The sequence below is a fragment of the Typopeltis vanoorti genome, chromosome 1, assembly GCF_054136105.1.
Source record: "Typopeltis vanoorti isolate ZY-2024b chromosome 1, IOZ_Tvanoo_1.0, whole genome shotgun sequence".
Lineage (NCBI taxonomy): Eukaryota > Metazoa > Arthropoda > Arachnida > Uropygi > Thelyphonidae > Typopeltis > Typopeltis vanoorti.
Genome location: NC_143549.1, coordinates 85,564,817 through 85,588,319, shown reverse-complemented (window position 1 = coordinate 85,588,319; position 23,503 = coordinate 85,564,817). Strand labels below are relative to the sequence as shown.

General features: G+C 36.1%; 1 protein-coding gene across 2 annotated transcripts in view; it reads left to right on the top strand.

Annotated features, from left to right (window-relative positions):
* Positions 1 to 7,335: 7,335 nt before the first annotated feature.
* LOC150110171 (uncharacterized) overlaps positions 7,336 to 23,503 on the top strand; it is a 34,074-nt gene continuing 17,906 nt past the window's right edge. Inside the window, exon 1 of one of the 2 annotated variants that reach the window (XM_090391862.1) lies at positions 7,336 to 7,415. In XM_090391862.1, coding sequence (XP_090247988.1) covers positions 7,399 to 7,415 — 17 coding nt within the window. In that variant the 5' untranslated portion in view covers positions 7,336 to 7,398. Of the gene's footprint in view, positions 7,416 to 7,543; positions 7,575 to 23,503 lie in introns of those variants that run through there. The other variant, XM_090391854.1, reaches the window with a different exon arrangement.

Here is a 23,503-nt window from a genome sequence, read left to right as displayed (position 1 = left end):
AAAAAAAACTTTCCCAAACTCTTCACTGAAAAAATTCATGCACATCCCTCAAAATATCACTTTTGTTGGCAAAATTATCTGAAATTGGAAGCTTGTATAGCTCAGCAGAAGTGGTGCATGATGCTTGCATCCTCTACGCTAGGTTGCCCATAGATAGACTAAGTTCAAGTCAGTCGCTGACTGGAGGAACTTTTTCTAAGCCTTTCATTAACCAGTTCCATTATTAGTCAATCTCTGGCATGGGAAAAGAGGTTTTTTTTTTCTCCCATAAACTAAAAAAATCGACTCTAGAACCTACACTATTTCAGATAATAACATATCATGTTAGGGTTAGGTTACAATAAATGGCAGCACTTGTTTATCAGTCTCTTCATCAGTTGCCACTTAAATTAGTGATAGTCTTTGGTCTATGATAGGCTACTAGTGAAGATTGAATTGTCCACTCAGTCTCCAAAAGCTAGATAGGGTTAAAAGCCTCACCTACTTATTATAAGAGGATAAAAGGCGTTAGCTAATTTTTTTTCTTTTTCTATCTAAAATCATGCCAATCTGAGTGCAGCAAAATGACTCGAAATGAAAATAATTCATCCCAGCTCGACAAACAAACACACTCTGACATTTATGGCTATTACAACGTGCAACACTTGGAAGAAGTCAAAGGTAAAATTAAGTGTATAAGTAGGTGATTATATGGTCTAATTATTTGCAAAAGTGTCATTTCAAATTGTTTTGCGAAAAAAAATAGAATTGTAGTTTAAAATATCTGTTCTCACAGTTGTTAGCCTACATAGGACTAATTATCAATGAAATTTACTGAAATGCAACATACTCATATGTTCAACAGAATTCATAATGTCCAACAAACATCATAATTTTGCAATAGTTATTGCAAAATTATAACGTTTGAAGTATTTTTCCAAAATTTTGTAAATAAAACTACTAATTCAAATGCAAATTGTACCTCTTGGGTGCCTTATATCCTAGCTAATCTAAGGACAAAGCAATTGCAAAGTTTCTTTTCCCTTACAAATGTCAGAGTGAAACAGTTGGAAAGTCTGGAAAGACAATTTTTTTAATAGATTCCAAATTTCATTAAAAATTCATTCACTAAGTCTTGTCTATTCTTAGATAGACAAAATGACTCTTACAGTTGACTCTAAATAAAAGCACCTTAACATCATCAGTAGTTCAATCGTGACCAACAGCAGACCAAGTTACACTAAATGTTAAACAATTTATTATTATTATTATTATTATTATTATTATTATTATTATTATTATTATTATTATTATTATTATTATTATTTCGGGCAACTCCAAGGAGTCGACAGACTCATCGAGGAAGGTCCTAACATCATGTCAAACACAACTATTCAACATTCACACACTATCTATCATAGCTTGCTTTGAACTCATTCATGGTCATAGCACCCACAATAGACTGGCAGCTTATTCCACTCATTTACCACTCTAAAAGTAAAGAACCCACCCCTGCTAACACCACACTCTTGCCCAGCTTCGATAGGTGTCCCCCAGTTCTCCCACCACCAGTTCTGATCTCAAAAGTATCCTCTGAGTTAATCCTATAGAAACCCTTCAGTAATTTCAATGTCTCAATCATATCACCCCTTTTCCGCCTATCAACTAATTTTTGCAAATCACAAATCTTCAATCTGTTCCATAAGGTTCATTCCACAGGCCTGCCACCATCTTGGTCACTCGTCTCTGAATCCTGTCCACCTCCTCCCCATCAAGAAGAAACCCTGGCGCCCATATCTGGGCACAGTCGTCCTATTGGGGGTCTTATCAGGGCTCGATATAGATGAGCAATAACCTGTTTGTCTCTGCTTGTTAAAGTATTTTTCAGTAACCAAGTGATTTGATGAGCTGATTTAGCCACTTTTGCAATGTGCTCCCCTAAACTTCAACTCCCTATCCACCAACACTCCAAAATCCCTGGCCTCGTCAATATCCTGGAGTACGGTTCCACCAATGTGGTATACTGCTGCTAATATTTTCACCCCAAAATGCATAACCTTACATTTTGCCACATTAAATTGACATCCATTTTCCTTAGCCAAGTCCTCCAAACTATCCAAATCATCCTGCAAAATTTTGACATCCTGTGCACTCACAATTGCTCCACCCAACTTTGCATCATCAGCAAACAAGTGAACACTTCCTCTCAGATCCTTTCCTATATCGTTAATGAACAAATTGAAAAGTAGTGGTCTAAGAACAGAACCTTGCAGTACCCCACAAGTCACAGGCCGTCTTTTGGATTCTACTCCTGAGTAAACTACTCTCTGGTGTCTATCCATCAACCACCCTCCTATCCATCTCACCAACCCTATATCCATCCCCCGTCTGCTCCAGTTTACTGATTAGAGTTCCATGTGGTATCCTGTCGAAGGCCTTGGCAAGGTCCAGTAGAATCCCTGAAAAACCCATTACCCTTATCCAGTTCAGTAGTCACTGTGTTATAAAACGTGAGCAAATTACTGAGGCATGATCTACCCTTCACAAAACCATGTTGTCCCCCATACAGTATCCCATTTTCATCTATCCAATCCTGTATTCTTCTCTTGACTAGCTTCTCCAAGCCCTTGACAACGATTCCTGATATGCTAATTGGTCGGTAATTTACAACAACAGTCTTGGAACCTCCTTTATGCAGTGGAACTATTTTTCCCCTCTTTCCACCCGCTCGGGACTAACCCAAACCCGAGACTCAGATTAAACAAAATGGTCAAGGGTAGTGACAATTCTTTAGCCGCTTCACGTACGACACGAGCTGGTATACCATCCAATCCTACAGATGTATTGACATTGAGGTTTTGAATGGACTACTCACCTCCACCTAATTCACCACAATTCCCGTATAAACTCTTGGTTCTTTCATTTCTGCAATGTCACCACCACCTGGATGCTAAACTCTTGCAAAAGTGCTCGCTCAGGAATTCAACTATATCAGCTGATTCGGTTACCTCCCTGCCATTGGCATTCTTTAAAATCATTCTGCCATAGACATTTTTCTTTTGCTTGCAACATTATTTAACGGGGGCCTTCTTTAACCGGGTGATGCCCCAGCCGGCATGAAATTTTGTCATGTTGTACCATCGTTTTCTATTTTGGTTTAAGCTAATAAGAATACAATTTGGTTGGCTAAATCCCAAATTGCCAGCCCATCCTCATTTTTTCAGTATCCAGGTAGACACCCAACAGGGTGCACCACGAGAAGGTGAGGATTGGACATTAGATCCGAAGCCCTCTTCGGTTTTCCACATTTCTTTAAAGGTATGTGGAGGTCTCCTCTCAGTTATACAGCTTTGACTCTTAAGCACCCCACTTTCTTACATTTGTCTCTGTATTCTCTAAGAGCACAAGCTTATGAGGACAATAGTACTTTCCCTCTACTCCTTGAGTATATTTTCCTGTTGGCAAACTTTTATGAACAGATACCACAGCAGTCAATTCTCTCTTCCCCCAATGCCATCCATGCCTCTATTGGGATTCTATCAATGCCCACCGATTTTCCATTATTTTAGCCCTTTATCGCCTCCTTCCCTTCACTGCTGATGTTCTGCCCCATCCCCTCATAAGCTGACCATCTCCCCTTTGAGTCCTCGCATTTGTCTCATTCAAAAGTCCTTCAAAATCTATTCTCCATTTATTTCTTATATCCACATATCTCTTTAATACTCTTCCTCCAGAGTCTTTGATCTGCCTCACATGTAAGATATCCTTTGGTGCCTTATTTCTAAATTTCGCCAATCGATAATTTTTTCTCTGTCCTTCCTTTGTTTCTAATTGATCATAAAGATCTTGATATGCTATGGCCTTCGCCTGCGACTCTCTTGGCCTCTCTCTCTCTCTGTCTACTCTCTCTGTCTCTCTCCTCCTCCTTCTTCTCCACTCTTGACTCATCCCACCTCTGCTTTGTCTTTCTTTTAGCTGTCATTGCTACTTGGACATTATTATTCCACCTCCAACCCTCCTTCTGCTCTCTAATCTTATCGGATGTTTAGCCAAGTACCTCTATTGCACAGCTCGGAATCTTTTGAATTATGTCTCCACCAATCTTGTACACTTTCTAGTACATCCGAAATCCTCTCTAATACCCTCTCCTTAAAAAGGATCCTCACACTCTCTTCATTTAAGTAAAACCACTAAAAATTGTCTTCATCCCATTGCTTTCAAAGGTTTTATCTTCGACCTTATTTCAAAGTCGGCGCACAGCAGCCGGTGTTGATGCGCCACTTGATCAGTTTGGATTACTTTACAATTTGTTACTTCCTTGAGATGTTTCTTCTAGTCAAATTGTAGTTAATCCGTAAAATGTTGTTGCCACTTCTAAATGTTATCGAATGTTCTTCCTTATTACAGAAAAACGAGGTCATTGTCATATCAAACTCTGTATTATTTATTACAAAACGGAAGTTATTTCAAAACATTTTTTCAGTATTACTTTTTGCGTTCTGCAAATTCCTACACGAGACAAAATTCTCTTCTTGGTATAAATCCAATTTCTACTATTTCGAGGCCTAATTAATGTGCCAAGTATTGCCTGCCTGACATCCGAGAAAATACCCTCCCGATAGTACCTCTGAAAAACTATTCACGCTCTTCAAATCACAGTCTTCTAATAATTTAATAATGAGATCGCATTTGAAGTGGTGCTCCTGAGAACTCAGTAAAAATTTCACTCATCTCAGAAAAATGTAAAATTGATCACAGATCTTCTCTTATTGATTTTCCCCAATCTTTTTCACACATAAACAGTTCTGAAACGTGCGTTTCTACACATCTTTTACTTGTTAACTTGATCGGAATTGTAATGAGTAATTCCCACAGACATTACCATACAATCTCCCCTAGATATTTTAAAGACAATTCAGCAACTATTTAAACCTATTATTACAGTTCGGTTTCGAACTTGTAGAACTAATTCTTATTCATTCTGTTGTGATTTAGAAATTTCCTTTCCTAAGTAGCTACTGCAGGTTTTCAAATGCCAGGTCAGGAAGTTTCATTCTCCTCATGATAATGCACTATTTCTTGAAAAACGTCTAGTATTAAATGGCAATAAATCTATTAATTATTCGTAATTCTATCTTCTGTTGTATTTATGCAATCCGAAGATTATGCATCAGTGATGGCCAACTGTATGCTAAACAACATATTACTAGTCTTTGTCTAACAAGTTCAGCGGACCTTGGTAAAAGCGATTGGAACAAGTTGTTTCGTCATCGAATATATTCTAATGAAGTACAGTATATGTCCAAAGGGAAAAGTTAAGAGGGGATTTAAAGAATTTTGTGCAACACAGAATACCTTGTGTGCGATTTGGTCTGAGAACTACTCTGATTCATCCAGTGATAACATATCTTTCATTCAGATAGTTTTGGGTAATCAAAATCTTTCCTTCATCCCACAGATGTTCAATAGGATTGAGATCAGAGTTCTGTGGAGGTCAGATATGTCAGATTCATGTCCACAAATCTCACTTTCACAGCAGGAGCATTATGGCATGGTGCATTATCTTGTTGAAAGAAACAATGGTAAGTTCCATAAAAACGTCACAAAGTAGGAAGCATTGCTTTGTGCAGAATGTTCAAAAACCTCTTAGAATTCAATGTTTTGTGGCACCACAAACAGATGTCCTGAAGCCAAATCAAGAAATGTCGGACTATACCATTACATCACCACTTCCCAATTTCATAGTTGGGATTCCGCCCTCTGGTAAGAGACCTTTACCAAGTATCTGTTACAACTACACCTGTCCATTTGCTAGGAAAAGGGTATATCATGAATCATCGCTCCATAACACAGCTTTAGAAGCTTCCACATCCCACAGTAAATGCTCTTTGCATCATCAAAAGAGCATGTACTGTTTTGCATCATCAAAGACGATGCTTCAAGCTGTTTTGGGTTATGTGGGGACTTGCATATTGTGGCCCTACCTAGAAAGTCCATGCTTTTGACGTTTGTTCTGAATGTTTTTGTGCAGATTTGTGTTCCAGTTCATGCCCAGAACTCAGCATTAATCATAACAGCCAACGAATGGTAGTTTTTACATATTACTATTCCTACCATCCTACGGCCAAGTTTGCTGAGTGCTGTGAGTCAACAGCACTCAGCAAACTGTTGACTCCCTGCGATTTCATCTCAGTATGGTATCACTGATTGTTGACCCGAGATGGCCCAATCTATCAACAATTTGCCGATCAGATAGGCCTGCAACGTGGTATCCTATTACAACGCCTCTTTTAAATTTCTTCCGTTCCCTTCTCGCACCCATTTCACCTGGATACCGTTACCCCAACTTGTGAGTATTATATCATATTTCTTTAATTTATGTTGGTTACAGACCCTTCATTTCTTACATTCCACAATACACCTTGCTCATGGGGGCTGTCAGTTGACTTCTTTCTAAGTTGTGTGTATGCATACTGCTTTTTTCTCAATGCTATTATAGTATTCGAGGGCTAGGGTGTATTTTACTTATCTTGATAAATTGTATTCTTCACATCAGTTGAAGTCTACGTTTTCTCTCAGGCATTCGCCTTACCTAAGTAGACTACCCTTCCACGAAGCCTGGGGGAAGAGAGGTATTAGACCCCCCCTTCAAATCATGGATAATAAGCATGAAGAAGATAATTCAGTCCAAGACCACGATTGTAAAACTTTACCTTAAAATAAATAAATGCTATAAATTAAACAATAACTACGCAGGTACATGCACCAATCCCAGACTATAAAAATAAAAATAAAAACAAAAATAAATTGGCTAACAAGTTCAGACTTACCCAGAGGAAAACGGTAAGATCATTCCACGATATTACCATCCTAGATAGAAAACTCAATACTTGGATCAGAACTTAGACTAGAGTGGCAGAGATTATCACCGTCATTAAGACATCCAAATGCCAATGGGCAAGTCATAGTGGAAGATATAACACTCATAAGTGGACAAAGTTAATATCTGAATGGTATCTTATAGATGGAAAGAGAGCTACAGAAAGACCAAAGAGATGGTGGGAGAATGAGATTAAAAAGATGGTTGGAATTTTATGGCATAGGAAAGCTGAGGATAGAAATTAATGAAGAACTTTGTGGCCTTCTTCCAACAGCGAACAGAAAATGGTTGATGATGATATATGAATTACTGAAATAATAAATTTGTAATTACATACCAATCTATTTATTAATCTCTCTCTCTCTCTCTCTCTTTGGGTTAATAAATGGATTAGATTAATGTATCTGTTTATTTTTTCTGGTAATTATAGGTCTTCGCATCCATCTCGTATAGTGTGTTTGTTTATGGTGACGGAGCGATGATTGATTTTTACTTTTGATTTAACGTAGTGATCATCTTCGTTGTACGCTGATGGCAGAATGGCAAGTAGTGTAAGGTAATATTGAAATTAATATGAATGGTTTTCAGGATTAACAGAAATTTTTACTCGTATATACGCTATTCATTCTTATACCGGCATTATATCTAGAAGGTGGAACGATCGTATGAATGGTTAAGTTAGCTTTCGCATGCTTTGTTATCTTTGGAGTTCAAGGTATATTTTATGAAGAGTTTCATTTAAATCCGAGTACAGAATAATGTATTAGTATTATATAATTTTTTCTTTATAATCGTATGAATGAATGAATTAAAAAAAATAAAAATAAAGATTTAAGAGAGAAAAAAAAAACATTGAAAATCAAAGTCTTCAAGTGTGAGGGACCCCCCCCCCCTTCCTCCTTTGCATCACGATAGATATACTGTTGCACTTCATTGTAATGAAAGCAAATCACTTCTCACCATACTCAGCAAAGTATTCTCTTCTCGAAAGAAAGCAGAATTTTTTTTTAATGTATATTTGTACTTTCCGAAAATATTTTCATGATACTCAAGCATTTAAGGTTGCTGTTGTGATATTTGGATAGTACACAATATATCATTACTAATTACTTATTAGTTTTTCTTAGTGGTGTATTATTTTTCATATGTCTCCTACTTTTTTTTTTTTTTTTTTTGTCTTTCCTCAAAAATTGCACAGCAGGGGAACATAGAATGGAAGGAGGAGCGGTTACAGAGATGCAAAGAAATGGAATTTATACAGCTTCAACAGCTGTGCTACATAGCATTCATTATAGGTCTGGGAGACTATTTTTAATTGTTGTCAGTTGTCAAATTATCAGTCAAAATTTCTTGGGGACTGTATTAAAACACAGTCTTCAAGAAATTATACAACCACATGTAGTTTGACTTTTCTGAATTAGTTTTTATCTGGTCCCCAGAGAGTAGTACTTTGTAAGAACAATTTCAGGTCAACTTTTCAGTTACAATTTGCATTGTTTGTACAACTATTTCATTAACTAATATATGTTTACCACATTTTTTATTTTATGCCTAGTGGATGCTGGTTCGAAATCCAGTGAAATATCAGTACATCTAATAAATAAGTGAATAATTTTCCTTTGGTGTTATTTATACTGCAAAGCATAAACAGTTTCTTTGCCAGATAAAAATTTAAACATGTAAACATTGTGGATTTATTTAAGAGTACTTTATCTGTATAAAGTAAAGAGTTAACATCTCCAGTTTTGATATTAAGTTTAATGCTATTTTCCCTCAGTGTGATCCATTATTTATATATATATTCTGGGTGATCATAATTAAAGTATCCCTGTTTAAGGCCACGTGGTGGACTACTGGATGGCACTCCAGTGGTCCACAGGAATACGTTGTGTGTCATGCAGAAGCAACTTCCAAGAGAAGGGGGGGGGATGCAGTTACAAAATTCGCCACCAGGGACATTGTAAACACCAAATGCATGGAATTTGCATATCACACAACTTGATGGGTGTCAGAAGGGTTTAAAAAATCAACATGGAATTTTTCTTTTCATTTTGGTTGTTAATACCATTCACAGTGTTGGTACTACCTTGTCTCAATGTGCTTTGCTTGTGAAGCTGTACTACCTAAACAATTACAGTTTCATTGCTGCACTCCATGAATTTCATCACCTGAACAAATGTCAACAAGGTCCACTAGCTCCATGTGCTCGGCAACGAATGATTAGCCGTTTTGAAGAAACAGGATTAGTGGGTGTGAGACCTGGCAGAGGTTGCAAACCAAAATGAACCCACAACAAGTGAATGAAATTATTACATCCATTGTGGAGCAATCAGTGAGTGAGAGCATTGTCCCCTCCAGTGCTATATCAAGACACATTGATGTGCCTTACACAACTGTCTGGAAAATTCTACAGAAGATTTCTGCTCATTCGAGATAACCCTGACACTGGAGTTGTGTCTGCAGGACTTTGAAAATCAGCTGACATTCACTTTAACATTCCTTGCTCTGTTGGAGTTGATGCTGTGTGTTCATGAATGTTTTTGTTGGGAGATGAAGCTTACTTTCACCTGAACAGAGCTGTGAATACCTGCAGTTTCCGGGTATGGGCTATGCAAAACCTGCTTGCAGTCCAATAAATTACTTTGCATTAACCCAAAGTTACTGCAAAGTCTGGTACAGGTTTATAGCTTTGTTTATCATTGGACCATTCTTTAAGAACATTTGCCATTCTGGTCCTGTGACCTGCTCAGTTACTGCTGAGAGGTATTGCAGTATGATAAATAATTTTGTTATGCTGCAGCGACAGCAGCGCCTGTTCGTGGATTCAGTCATTTTCATGCAGAATGGGGCTACTCCACACATCAGTTGATCCATATAGGAAATTATCAGCTGAGTGTTTCCCACCACATGGCTGCCTCATTCACCAGATCTGACCTGATGTGACTTCTGGCTCTTGGGATTTCTCAAAGACTAGGCTTATCAGGATCAAGCTGTTAACTTGGCAATGCTGAAAGACAGCATGTATGTGCAGCATCAGTCCCAACCATCTGCAATTCTACCATTGAACACTGTGTAAATGGTGCATTTGTGGCATACTGAAAAGGGCAGAATATTGAACAGTACAGTCCATAAATTCATAATGGAAGTGAATAAATATATGTTATTTACAACAATCCCTCAATTAATATACCTTGAATTAGTGTGTTTTCGATTAGTGCGTCATTTTTTTCCTATATCCAAATTCAATTAGTGTGCCTATATACATCTTAAAAATAAATGTTACAGATTTTAAAAATTTTCTATCTATACATTTTTTATGACTAACTATTTTAAAAAAATCACTCACCAGGATAAAATAATTTAGCTACCAATTTAAAACATTTTACAAAGTTATTTTTTAATGGCATACTACACTATTTCCATGTACATCTTCTTTTCAGCCATTTTCTGTCCACTGCTGGACAAAGGCCTCCAGTTTTTTTTCCACCTTTCTCTGTTCTTTACAATGGTTGACCAATTTTCCCCAACAAAATTTGACAATTCATTACTCCACCTTCTTTTAGAACATCCTCGGCCCGTTGTTTCCCTTCTTTTGGAATCCACTTTGTTAGTATGGTGTTCCAATTCACTCATCTTCTCTTCTGGATAGAATGTCCGACTTATTTCCATTTTAGTTGCTTATAGTAAAGAATGATGTCAGTGATATGAGTCATTCTTCTTATCTTTTAATGTGATGCCTAGTATCAACCTCTCCATTTTTCTTTGAGTTGTTGCTAGTTTATTTGCCAGTGCTTTTGTTAGAAACCAAGTTTCACAACCATATGTGATGACTGGTAGTATATACTGATTAAATGTCTTCCTTTTTGAAAAATGCTTTTCAGTTTTCTGAATGCACTCCAGGCAAGTTGAATTCTTTTATATTTATTTCCTTTTGGAGTCCACAGTTTAGATCAATAAGATGACCTAAGTATATATATGAAGAGACTCTTTCCAAGAAATTATTGTATATTATTATTATGTTTTTTGGTGTTACAAAATGATTAAACATGATTTTAGTTTCTTCTCTGTTTATTTTTAGACCGACTTTTCTGCTTTCATGATATAGGTCTTCTATCATTAATGTCTTTTGGAGTGTTTGCAAAAAATTATGATATCATCTATATATCTTAGGTGTAGGTGGTTTGAGCATTTCAAAAAAGAGGAAATAGCCTACATAATGTTCTAATCACATGCGAAGCTGCAAGTGCAGATAAGGAGGTGGGTGCAAATTATCCAGAGATTTTGAAGAAAATTGTGGAAGAAGGGAACTATTGTTACCAAGAAATATTTAATGTTGATGAAACTGGCCTTTTTTTTTTTTTTGGAAGCGCATACTTTCCAAGACTTTTCTGGTCAAATCAGAGAAATCTCAGCCTAGTTATAAAGTTGCAAAGTTGAATGAAATTACAGCTAGCAATATGCAAGCCATTTGGAAGCACATTCTTCCACATTGTGCAAATGATTTTAGTGGCTTTTCAAATGAATCGAAGTTAATTAAATCTCATTCTGAGAAAATGAGTGATTCAGACCTGCTAAATTTAGATGCACAGCAGGAAAATCCTGAAGAATATGAAGAAAATTTAATCACTGACAAGCCCAAAGAGATTTCTCAGAAACAAATTGAAAATATTTTTCATACAATGAAATTTTTAAGTGGCAATGCTTAGAGGTTGACCCTGATGAAGAGAGAAGCAGTAAAATTTGTAGAAGCAATAGAAGAGGCAATAGGGCCATCCCGTCAGTTGTATGAAAAAAAGAAATAGAATGCCCTCCAAACCACGTTAGCTCAGTTCTTTATTAAGAAGTAGAATAATAAATTTATATTCTGAATATGTTTTATTGTCTTTTAGCTTCTTGGTTTTCCTTTAACGAAGCCCTGAAATATGCCCCAAGAATTAAAGATCATTAAAATTGATGCAAAATGAAAATAATGTATTTATAGTTAACAGCGACAAATAATTACATAAAAAAAAGCTAAAAGACGTTTATTGATGTAATTATTTGATTAAATCAATAGTTATAAAAATTTATTGATGTAATCATTTGTCTCCAAGCTTCCCCTCCTGGAAAATATGACAGCACACACCCAACTGAACTGATCACACGACGCCACTGATATATATATATTTTGTGTGTTAATTTATTTTTTATATAGCTTGGAAACTCTGCTTTAGAGACACTGAACTTTTTCAAGCTACTTTTCACACATGTTGCAAATCATCTCTCGTATAAAGACAATCACAAACTCCCATGCCCACAGTGGGATTCGAACCCAGAGACCGTTAGTTTGAAAGCAGATATGCCAATCTCTTGATCTTTTTTTTCTCTCAATTATATAACACGACCCGTGAAAAAAACAACGTGGATTTGAAATGTGCTGGTCCAGTGATAAGCAGATTTTTTACAATAAATATATTGGAAAATTTTTTGGAGATTTGTGACAATTTGAAAAAACTTGCAAACAAACCGCATAACCTAGAATTATCTAAAAATTAAGAAAATGTTAGGTATGTTACGAATGCATAAAATATATGTAGATACTAGTCTATTTTATCATTTACTACCATAAAATGTGTGCAAATCTATTATAAAAAGTTAAAATTTATCAAAACTTACTCACACAATCACTTTCAGACCATACGTGGCACCATTCGCAGTGGAGGAAATGTAAACAAATATAAAGATGCAGTATTAAATCATAAATGTACAAATGACCTTATTAATTAAATAATTAGTTAAAATTAATTAATTAGCATAAAATATAAATTTTATTTATAACGTACTTATGTTCTTACAAATTGCCTACCGGTTTCGCTAGTAACTAAATAGCTTTATCAAGGCTTGCATAGTACAAAAAAAGGTAAATGCAAAAAAGGTTTAAAAAATACAATAAAAAATAAAAAATACAGATGCTAACGGTTCTTTGTATTTTTTAAACCTTTTTTGCATATAAATTTTATATCAATTCACTCATTAGTGTATAGGCTAGGCTACCAGGAAGCAGCTATTGTGCTTCTTTGTTATCAGTGCATTAATTATTACACCTGTAAATAAATATGAATTTCTTTTTCACATTATCTTTTCATTTTGGATGTCATCATCATCAAATTCCTGCCATGTACCCTCAAGGGGTGTACAGGATATGATAGTACTACATGAAAAAAATTGCATCATCACTAACTTCCTATCTACAATTTTCCTCCAAATCAGTCTATTACTTGTCAAGACTCCAACATTATCATATCTTATATTTCTATCATCTAAGGCACTTTGTACCGTATCAATCCACCTATATCTTGGTCTTCCTCTGGGTCGTTTTGCTGCCAACCTGGCAGAGAACACTTGTTTTGCTAATCTTTCCTCTCCCATTCTATTTAAGTGACCATACCACCTGAGATTAGCTCTGCTAACGCATTCCTGGATGTTGACAATGTCAAGTTCTTTCCTAATATCCTTATTTTTAATATGATACTGCCATTAATGCCATCTATTCACACCTATAATCTTTCTCAGGACTCTCATATCTGCAGTCTCTAGTCTTTGGTCAAGTGTTTTACTTCTTACCCAGCTCTCAGATCCATAAGTTAAAACTGGTTTGAACACTGTCTTGTATACAGCTAATTTAGTGTTCTGACTAATTTCTCTCTTATTCCATATGAATTTATTCAATTGACTTCCTACCATACCAGCTTTGCTGATTCTGTTGTCTATTTCTATATTTAATTTACCATCTTCACTAAAAATCGTGCCTAATTAGCTGAAATGTTTCACTTGTTCCACAGGTTCTCCATTCACAATACAGTTGACATTTCCAATGATTCTGCCTATTTTCATTGTCTTTGTCTTTTTATTGCTGACTTTCATACCATATCTATTACAACAGCTACTCAATTTAGTCAGAGAATCCTGCAGACTTGTAGAGGATTTATTTAGAAGTATAACATCATCTGCATAAAGCAAAGAGCTGACATTAACATCTCCAATTTTGATTTCATGTTTAATACCACTTTCCTTCATAATGTGATCCATATAGATAATGAATAACAGAGGGGATAATGTACATCCTTGTCTCACACCAGATTTAACATTAAACCATCTTCCTGTACTTCCTTCAATTCTAACTACTGACTTACAACTCAAATAAAGACTAAGTATTGCTTGATATAATGCCCCATTGACACCATATAACTGTAGCGTGTTGAATAGCTTCTTTCTTGGCACCTTGTCATATGCCTTTTTCAAATCGACAAGATCTTTATTATATTCCCATGCTTTCTCGACTATTTGTCGTAAAGTGAAGATCTGATCCTGACAGCCTCTATTTGGTCTGAATCCAGCTTGTTCTTCACCAAGCTTTTCTTCCACAATTCTTCTCAACCGTTTCTCAAGTATACTTGCATAGATCTTGCCAGGAACACTCAGTAGGGAAATACCTCTGTAATTCTCACATTCAGTTTTATTTCCCTTTTTATATATGGGTACTATGAGAGCTCTACTCCAATCATCGGGAATTCGTCCCTCTGTCCAGGCTTTCTGAACTATGCAGTGCAGCCACTGTAAGACTCTTATACCATATTTCAGCATATCTGGTCGAATATCAACTACTCCTGCTGCCTTTCCACATTTCAAGCCTTTGATGGCTTTTTCTACTTCAAGTATGGATTTATATTCCTGACTGCATGCCTGGTCAGTGTTTTTTACCACCACTGTGCTGTCATCACTGCTTGTTTCATTTAGCAGTTTTTTAAAGTAATTACTCCATACTTCAAGGATATCTTTTTCTTCCGTTTTCATGTCACCTTTATCATTTCTAACTCCTTTTACAGCACTCTTTCCTTCATTCCTAAGCTTCTTCAACAACCTCCAGAATATTTTGCCACCTTCTTGAAATTTATTTTCTATATTCTTGCCAAAGTCCTCCCATGACTTTTGTTTAGCTAGTTTTACACAGTGTTTAGCATTCTTGCGTTTGTCTCTGTATTCTCTAAGAGCACAAGCTGACTTATTTGACAGGAACATTTTGGATGTCTAGTGTTGTTAATATGTATAGCATCAAGAGTATTTTGTATCATATAAGACAATAAACGTGTGGCCAGACTTATGTGTTCGTCGAACGTGTTGTTTATTTTTTAACGGTATATATTAGAACACAGAAACTAAGTAAATAATTAATTTATTAACTTATTGCTGATATTTCACTGGTGTTATAACCAGCATCTTCAGAGCACAAAAACACAGTTTGTCACAATACGTGAGACTATAACAACATGGTGTAATCAACGGACTAGTTAAATAATATTGTAGCAGCAACACAAAGACTAGAATAAACATAAACTATGCACTACATTCAGACCATGTAGCAAATTAGCAACCCTTATTCGTTCACCTGAGGAGAGCATCCCCCCCCCCCCTTTATCACATCCAGGAGTCTACCAAGTACCCTGCTCATGTAATCAAGCCTACTACGGTCAAACAGGAAGAACTGTGAACATCCGCATCAGCGAACTCAAAAGATATGTCTGGAATTATCACTATGGCAAGTCGGGCCTAGCAGGCCATGCTCTCGATACCCCTGCACACAGGATCAACTGGAAAAACACAAAAGTACTACACAGAAGCCCTTACAAGTCAGAGAGATTGTTCTTAGAGGCGACAGAAGCAAGCCCTGAAACACACTCCAAATCTCAACAAATATGGCTGTATTAACTTGCCTAAGATCTGGGAGACAGTCATCTTAAGAAAAAACTAGTTGTGTTTTTTTCTTTTTTTTCTTTTTTAGGACTAGTCTTATGTGATAGCTAGTTTTTTTTTTCAGATAGAGGGCGACAAAAATCAGGACTCTAGTCTTTGTGTTGCTGCTACAATTTTGTTTAATTAGTCTGTTGATTACACCATGTTGTTATAGTCTCGCGTATTGTGACAAACTGTGTTTTTGTGCTCTGAAGATGCTGGTTATAACACCAGCGAAATATCAGCAATAAGTTAATAAATTAATTATTTACTTAGTTTCTGTGTTCTAATATACATCGTTAAAAAATAAACATCATACAAGACAATATTGATGTAGGTACTGACAGATGGTTCATCTTGTAAACAGATGACTTAAAACTCGTGGTATCAATAAATACAGTACAGTACTGTACTGTAAATGTATTTTCTCTTCCTTATGATTTTCTTAATAACATTTCTTTTCTTTAGCTTGCTTACTTTTTTTTTGTTGCCGCCGCCTTCACTGCGTACCGATGAATCAGTGATAGCCTTGGGCCAGCTATCCCTCTGATTGGCTACCAGTGGAGATTGAACTGCCCACTCAGTCTCCAAAAGTTAGATAGGGTAAACGGCCCCGCCTACTCCCTATACGGGAACAACATAGGCATTGGCTGATTTTTTTTTTTTTTTTTTTTTTACTTTTTTGTAAGAATACAGTACAGTATATATATAATATGTATAACATATAAAATATGTGTTATTCGACTGTTTATGTTATTGGTAAGGCTTCTGGTCAACTCTCTCTCGGATCTCCTCATGTCTGACTTGTGACCTTCCTGATGATGCTTCGCCATTTCTTTCTCTCCTGTGCTTCTCTTATTGCTTATTCTAGTTTAAGTCCAGTGATTCTTGATATTTGGTCAATCCACCTGATCTTTTCCCACATGGTTTACTCTGGATGATTACTTTATCCAGGCAGTTGCCTTCCCTTCTACATATGTGTCCGAAATATTGCATTACTAGTTTCAATTAATGATTATCAGTCTTGTGTGGATATCCACTTCTTCTAGGATACTTTTGTTTGTTCGCTTTTCTGTCCAAGACACTATTAACAATCTTCTCCAGCACCAGAGCTCGAACGCCTCAATTCTTCTTCTGTTATGTCATAGTCCAAGTTTTCTTCAGCCATTTTTGCTCAGTATTAGTGCCTGCGTGCACATTTCATTAATTTTTATGTTCCCTGAAGATGGTAATGTAACATTACCAAAATATTGGCAGTATTAATTAAAGTTATTTAGTTAATATAATAATATACGTTGTTCTTTCCTTAAAATTAACAGTTATAGTCCAAGCATAGAGAAAGATCGAAAAAACTAAGGTTTCTACAAGCTTAATTTTCGACTTTTTGGAGATCTGCCTGTCTTTCCATATCTTAGTTAAATCAGTCATTGCTTTCTTAGCTAGTACTATTATTCTCCTTATCTCTTTTTTACATCCATCTTTTTTTTGTTATTATCACTCCAAGGTAGTTGAAATGGTCGACAATTTCAATTCCTTCTATATCTATCTCTTTAAAATCATTATTTTGGTTTTATCTTGATTTATTCGTAAACCGTGGTGTAGGCTTTCCCATTCTAATTGATTTAGGATGGATTTTAATTCCTATTTGCTTGTTGCTGTTATCACTGTGTCATCTGCATATCGTTGGTTAGTGATTGTTCAGCCACCTAATTTAATGCCTCTGTTCCACTCTTCTAGAGATCTTTTCATTATAGTTTCGCTGTAAAGGTTGAATAGTAATGGTGAGAGTATGCATCCTTGTCTTGATCCTTTTTCAAATTGGAATGCAGGGAACAGTGAGTTTTCAGTTCTTACCGTTGCTTGATTTCCTTGATATAAGTTGTTTATGAGGGTTATTAGATGGTTTGGTATTCCTGATTCTTGCATGATATCCCATAAGATATCCCACCTCATGCAGTCAAAGGCCTTGGAGTAACCTATAAAGCATAGATTAAAGGCTTAAGTTGAATTCCTTTCTTGCTTTTTCAATTATTTGACTGATGTTAGATATATGATCTCTAGTCCCTCGACCTTTATTGAATCCTGCTTGTTCTTCTGAGATCTGATGGTCTATAAAACTTTGTAATCTCTCGCAGGGCTGATCTGAGAGTATCTGATACCCCTAGGCAAAGAAAATTTAGGCACCGCTATACATTGTCTCTCTCTATATATTTTGTCATACTCACACAAGCACACCTACATCTACACGTGGATATTTATAAAAATAATATCATTATGAACATTAAAAAAATAATTAATCAAAACCAATACATTTGTATACATATATGATTACTCCTAATATCTGTATAGCAAGAAAATTATTACATCTTAAATACAAAAATTATGAAAAATTAATCTTTCAGGCTTTTGCTTTGGCAAAGTTTTGAATTAATTCATCTATATCGATTGTAGATGCAATTTCATGCTCTATGGATATTGTAAGTTTTTGTAAGTTGCAATTTCAACTTACAAAAGTATAAGTTTTTGCAAGTTTTAATTTCGAGAAACTCCTTTCTGAACTTGCTACTGATACTGTCAATGTCGAAAAAATTCTCAGAGCAATAAACACATTTGGAACACTATTTTCTAAATTCTTTTTGCTATATTATTGATTAATAATAAATTATTATTATTAATCAAGGTTTTACTAATTTTTTTTTGAAGGTTGTAATTTTTCCCTGAACTATGTAGCAAAATCTGGCGCCCCTGGGCGATTGCCTAGGTTCGCTTAATGATTAAACCAACCCTGATCTCAATAACATGTAGTAAAATCTTGCTGGTATGTGAGATAACGGCAATGGTGCAATAGTTTTCACAGTTGTTGTTGTGATTGCCTTTTTTGTAGATTGGGATAATGGTGGAATTAGTCCACTTATTCGGCCATCTTCCAGATCTTGTTGCAAAAATCATGTATCCAGTTGACTGCATTCTCTCGAAGGTTTTTCAACATTTCAGCTGGTATTGAATCAGGACCTGGGGCTTTGTTTTACTTCACTTTTGAGAATCTTTGGTTCTGTTTCCATGTTTTCCATAGCTCCTTCGTCTTCTTGTTGAATAACTGGGTCCTTGTAAAGCTCGGCGCAATACTCTTTCCATCTTCTGGCTATGTCATTAGTGTCATTTAAGATCTTGCTGTTTTCCTCTGCAATTATATTAAGTTTTGGTTTCAATTTTTTGGTTATATCCTTAACTTTCTTGAATAAATCTTTGTTTCATGAGAGTTGGAGTGTCTTTCTATTTCTTTACAGATGTTTTGGATATAGCTATTTTTATCTTTTTGGCAAAATTTCTTAATAGCTTTATTCAGGTAATTTAGGTTTTGTCAAAGTTTTTATATAGTTTTTAGTAGTTAAGTAGTCATTATCATTGGTTTATCATTAGATATATTGTTGTATTGCATCATCTATCATTCTCACGGGTTCTTTATAATGTAATAGTTGTTGTTGCTATTTCATCAGAATTTTTTATGCAATAAATAGACAGCAAGAGCTAGTTTTTGCATTTTCATGCTGAAATTGCTATGGCTAGTTATGTGCAGTTAACATCTTACAGAAGTGTGGTTCAAACTTTGAATAGAGAAGGCTATTCTTCTCGTGAAATAGCCAAACGGGTGTCCTGTAGTCGATCAACTGTGGTACAGCTGCTGTTGAAAGTGAAGGAAACAGGATCTTGGCATGGTAGCCACTATCTCTACCATGCCAAGATCAAGTTCTAAAGTGGCTCTGCCTCAAAAATAGTTGTGCATGATCTGGGGAACTGAAACAGGAGTTGTGGCAAGCTCTATAACTGTCAGAGAAGACTCGATCAATAGGGACTGATAGCCAGGCGTCCTAAAACGAAGCCCCTTGTTAACCAAAAAAAATGAGATTTGCTGGTTAAATTGGTGCAAAGAGCATGCCAAATGGACCTGTGATCAGTGGAAAAGAGTAATTTTTTTCTGGCGAGAAAAAGTTTAACTTGCATGGTGCTGATGGCAGACAGACAGTTCAAAAACAATCAGGGAAAAACTTCAACACTGACTGTCTGGTGTCAATTCTCAGCCAGTCAGGTGATCTGGAGCTGCATGTTGTAGCATGATGTTGGTCACTTGCATTTCACAAAAGGTTCAGTGAATGCACAAATGTACCAGAAAATTTTAGAATTGCTACCTACTATCAGAGACCACGTTACTGTAACTACAAAATGCATTTATCAGGATGACTTTTTTCCCTTTGTCATAGGACAAAAAGTGTAAGAGTAATGCTAAAAGTGTAATGCTATTATAGCCCTAAAATGTACCATACAAACTGGGTTTTTTACTTAAAATGCTTTAATTTTTGTTGCAGGTTAATAAGTAGCTCAATGAACACGATTCAGTGACTACTGTGGCCAGGAAACAGCCCAGATCCTCAACCCCATTGAGATTTTGCTGATACCAAATGGAGACTGAAATACACAAGAAGAAGCTGAAAACACTTTGGGAGCTCCAAGAAACTATTATAAGGGTATGGAACCATTATGAATTGACAGTTGATCCATCGGGAAATTGATTTTTTCAGTGCCCCCCCCACCAATGCCAAGCTGCAATAAAGGCAAAAGGAGAGCCCAAGAAGTACTAAACAGCAAAAAGTGAATTTTAACTTTGAATGTTAATAAAACTATGTAGTTGAACTAAGTTTTGATGCTGGTATTTGTTTTTCCAGTGAAATTATCGCTGTCCACTCCGTTTTGAAATATTTGTAAATTTGTCAAGTTTGTTGTCATTTCCTAATTATGTCACATCTTGTACTAAAAAGAGCCAGATATAATAATAATTATTATTATTATTGTGACACCCCCAGGGAGTCCAAAGACTCATTGAGGGAGAGTGTGCCAACAGCATTGAATGACTCCTTCCAACTACTAACCACACTCAAACTTGCTTAACTTTTTTGTGTGAGCCATTAGTAGCAGTAATCAAAAATATAAATGTTATATTACCTTCATCATTTGTGATAGTTATTGTGTTATTATTCCTTTTCGAATAGGCATTTAAATTTAATTACCAAAAAAAATATGGTTACAGCAAGTGATAGTTTGTCTGAACACGAGTATATATTATTGGTAAATTATTTTTTCCCTACTCCAGAGACCAAACATGGAACTTTTTCAAGTCACTTCAGGCCTCCGAAAGGGAGGTGGTTATTTCACATTAGGTGATGCAATTCATCTCCCACCTAAAGACAAACACCCATCCCACAGCCCAGTGGTCGAAGAGCAGATGCGCTAACCATTTGGCCAATCAGACAACTGTTTAAAGTGCATAATACATTAGGGTGGAGATAGGCTGCACCCTTGGCTTACGCTTGATTTGACATCAAACCATATTCCTGTTCTTCCTTCAATTCTAGCTGCTTACAGCTGAATTATAGTCTGTTTCTTGATATAATGTTCCATCTACACTTTATAATTTCAGAATTTGGAAAAACGTTTCTCTTGGCACCTTGTTAGTTACGTTTTTCAGATCTATAAAACTTGAATACAAAGCTTTTTTTTTTTTTTGTACAATTTTCTTAGTCCCCTTTTAGGGGTACAGCATTATCTGCACAAAGTAATGAGCTTGAGATTATCATTTCCAACCTTCATATCAGGTTTTTATTATTATTATTATCTGAGACCTCCAGGGAGTCAAGGACTCATCGAGGGAAGGCTGTAAATTACCTAACCCAGCTATCATACCTACCCTTAAATTCATTCACACTAGATGAACTCACTACTCATAAGGGCAAATTATTCCACCCACTCACTGCTCTCTGGGAGAAAAACCTAGCTCTTACTCCTTTCTTGACTGCAAATAAATTTAACTTCCATTGATACCCCCCCCCCCTTGTTCTCTCCCCACCAAATCTGCACACAGTAATCCAAGTGTGGTCTTATCAAAGCCTTATAAAGAGGCAAAATTATTTCCTTATCCATATATGTCAAGGTTCGCTTCAACATTGCAATTATCCTATGAGTTGTATTTGCAACTTTTGCTATGTGACCTTTGAACTTTAAATTCTTATCCACCAATACACCAAGATCCCTTGCCTGTTCAGTTTCTTGTAGCATAACCCCACTAATATAATATGCCGCTGGAACTCTAATCACGCCAAAGTGTATAACTTTACACTTACTAACGTTAAACTGACAGCCATTTTCGTTTGCCCAGATTTCCAGTCTATTCAAATCATTTTGTAATTGCTGAATATCAGTAGCATCCCTGATTGCCCTGCCTATCTTCACATCATCAGCAAACAATTGCAAATCTGAAGATAGACCCTGCTTGATGTCATTCGCCCAAGGACTGAACCCTGATGTACACCACTGGTTACCTTAAATCTGGCAGATTCACACCCACTATATACCACTTTTTGATATCTGTCTGTCAACCATCCCCTGATCCAAGTCAATAGATTATGTTCCAATCCCATATTCTCCAGTTTACACAACAGCCTATTGTTTGGTATTTTATCAGATGACCTAGAAAAATCCAACATTATCATAGTGTATCCATTCCCTTTATCCAACTCGGCCATAACATTGTTATAAAATATGAGCAAATTGCTAAAACACGACCTTCCTTTAGTAAACCCATGCTGTTCCCTGCAGAGAATAGAATGCTTCTTGACCCATTTCTGTATGCGAATTCTTATCAACTTCTCTAAAATCTTCATTACCACACCAGAGATACTAATAGGTCGGTAGTTAGACACATCACTTTTTTGCACCACCCTTGTGCAATGGAACTATCATATATTCCTTCCATTCCTGTGGTATCATTCCTGAGCTGAGTTATTATACACATTTGTATAACTCAACGTATACAAATGTGTGAAAGGCCTAGCCAATTCAGCTGAACATTCCTTTAACAAACAGGCAGATATTCCATCTGTTCCTATTGACAAATTCTTATTCAGGTCATGCAAGAGCTCTTCAACCTCATTTTCATGAACCTCTAACTCTTCATCCAACGTAGCAGTTGCACCATGCTACATACACCTGGTTGATATATCTTAGCAAAGTGAGCACTCATTAACTGAACAATCTCCTTAGCTTCCGACACTTGTATACCATCTGCATTCAATAAAGTTATTCTTCCACATTCATTCTTTCGTTTGCTTGTGACATAACGATAAAATTCCTTTGGATTGCCTTTAGCTTGCATGGCCAATTTCTTTTCATACTCCGTTTTAGCTTTTCTCACAATATTCGTTACTTTTCTGGCCTGAGCTTTATATATTTCATAACTCCTCTCACTTTTATTCTCACGATATTCTTTCCACATCATCATCTTCTTGTGGATCTCTAGCTTAATAAGGCTGCACATCCATTTCACTCCCAACCTATTTATTCTTCGAACACTAGGGATACATTTAGATACCACCTCATTCAAGCACACTTTTTCAGATTCCCATGCATTGCTGACATTTTTTCCATTCATTAACTGATACCATGAGACCAAAGATAGTATTCTTCTAAGTTGATCATAATTTCTGGCTTTTTAATTCAGCATGTAGCCTGATTTAATCGGAGCTTCAATACAAGTAGATACTTCCCAAGAAAGAACAGCATGATCACTGTCACCAATTGGCTGTAAAATAGCCATATTCTTGACAGAGATCCCTTCTGATGCTATGAGCAAATCCAACACTCTTTGGCCTCGAGTTCCTTCTTTCACATGCTGCTTGAGAAAGCTATCTCGCAACAATTCAATAAATTTCTGTTCTTTCTGATCATGAGATTTCTCTTCTACCCAATCAATGTTTGAAAATTAAAGTCACCTATAATGATCATTCGCTTGGTACCCATACAGCTAAATTGGTGATACAGTTCTTT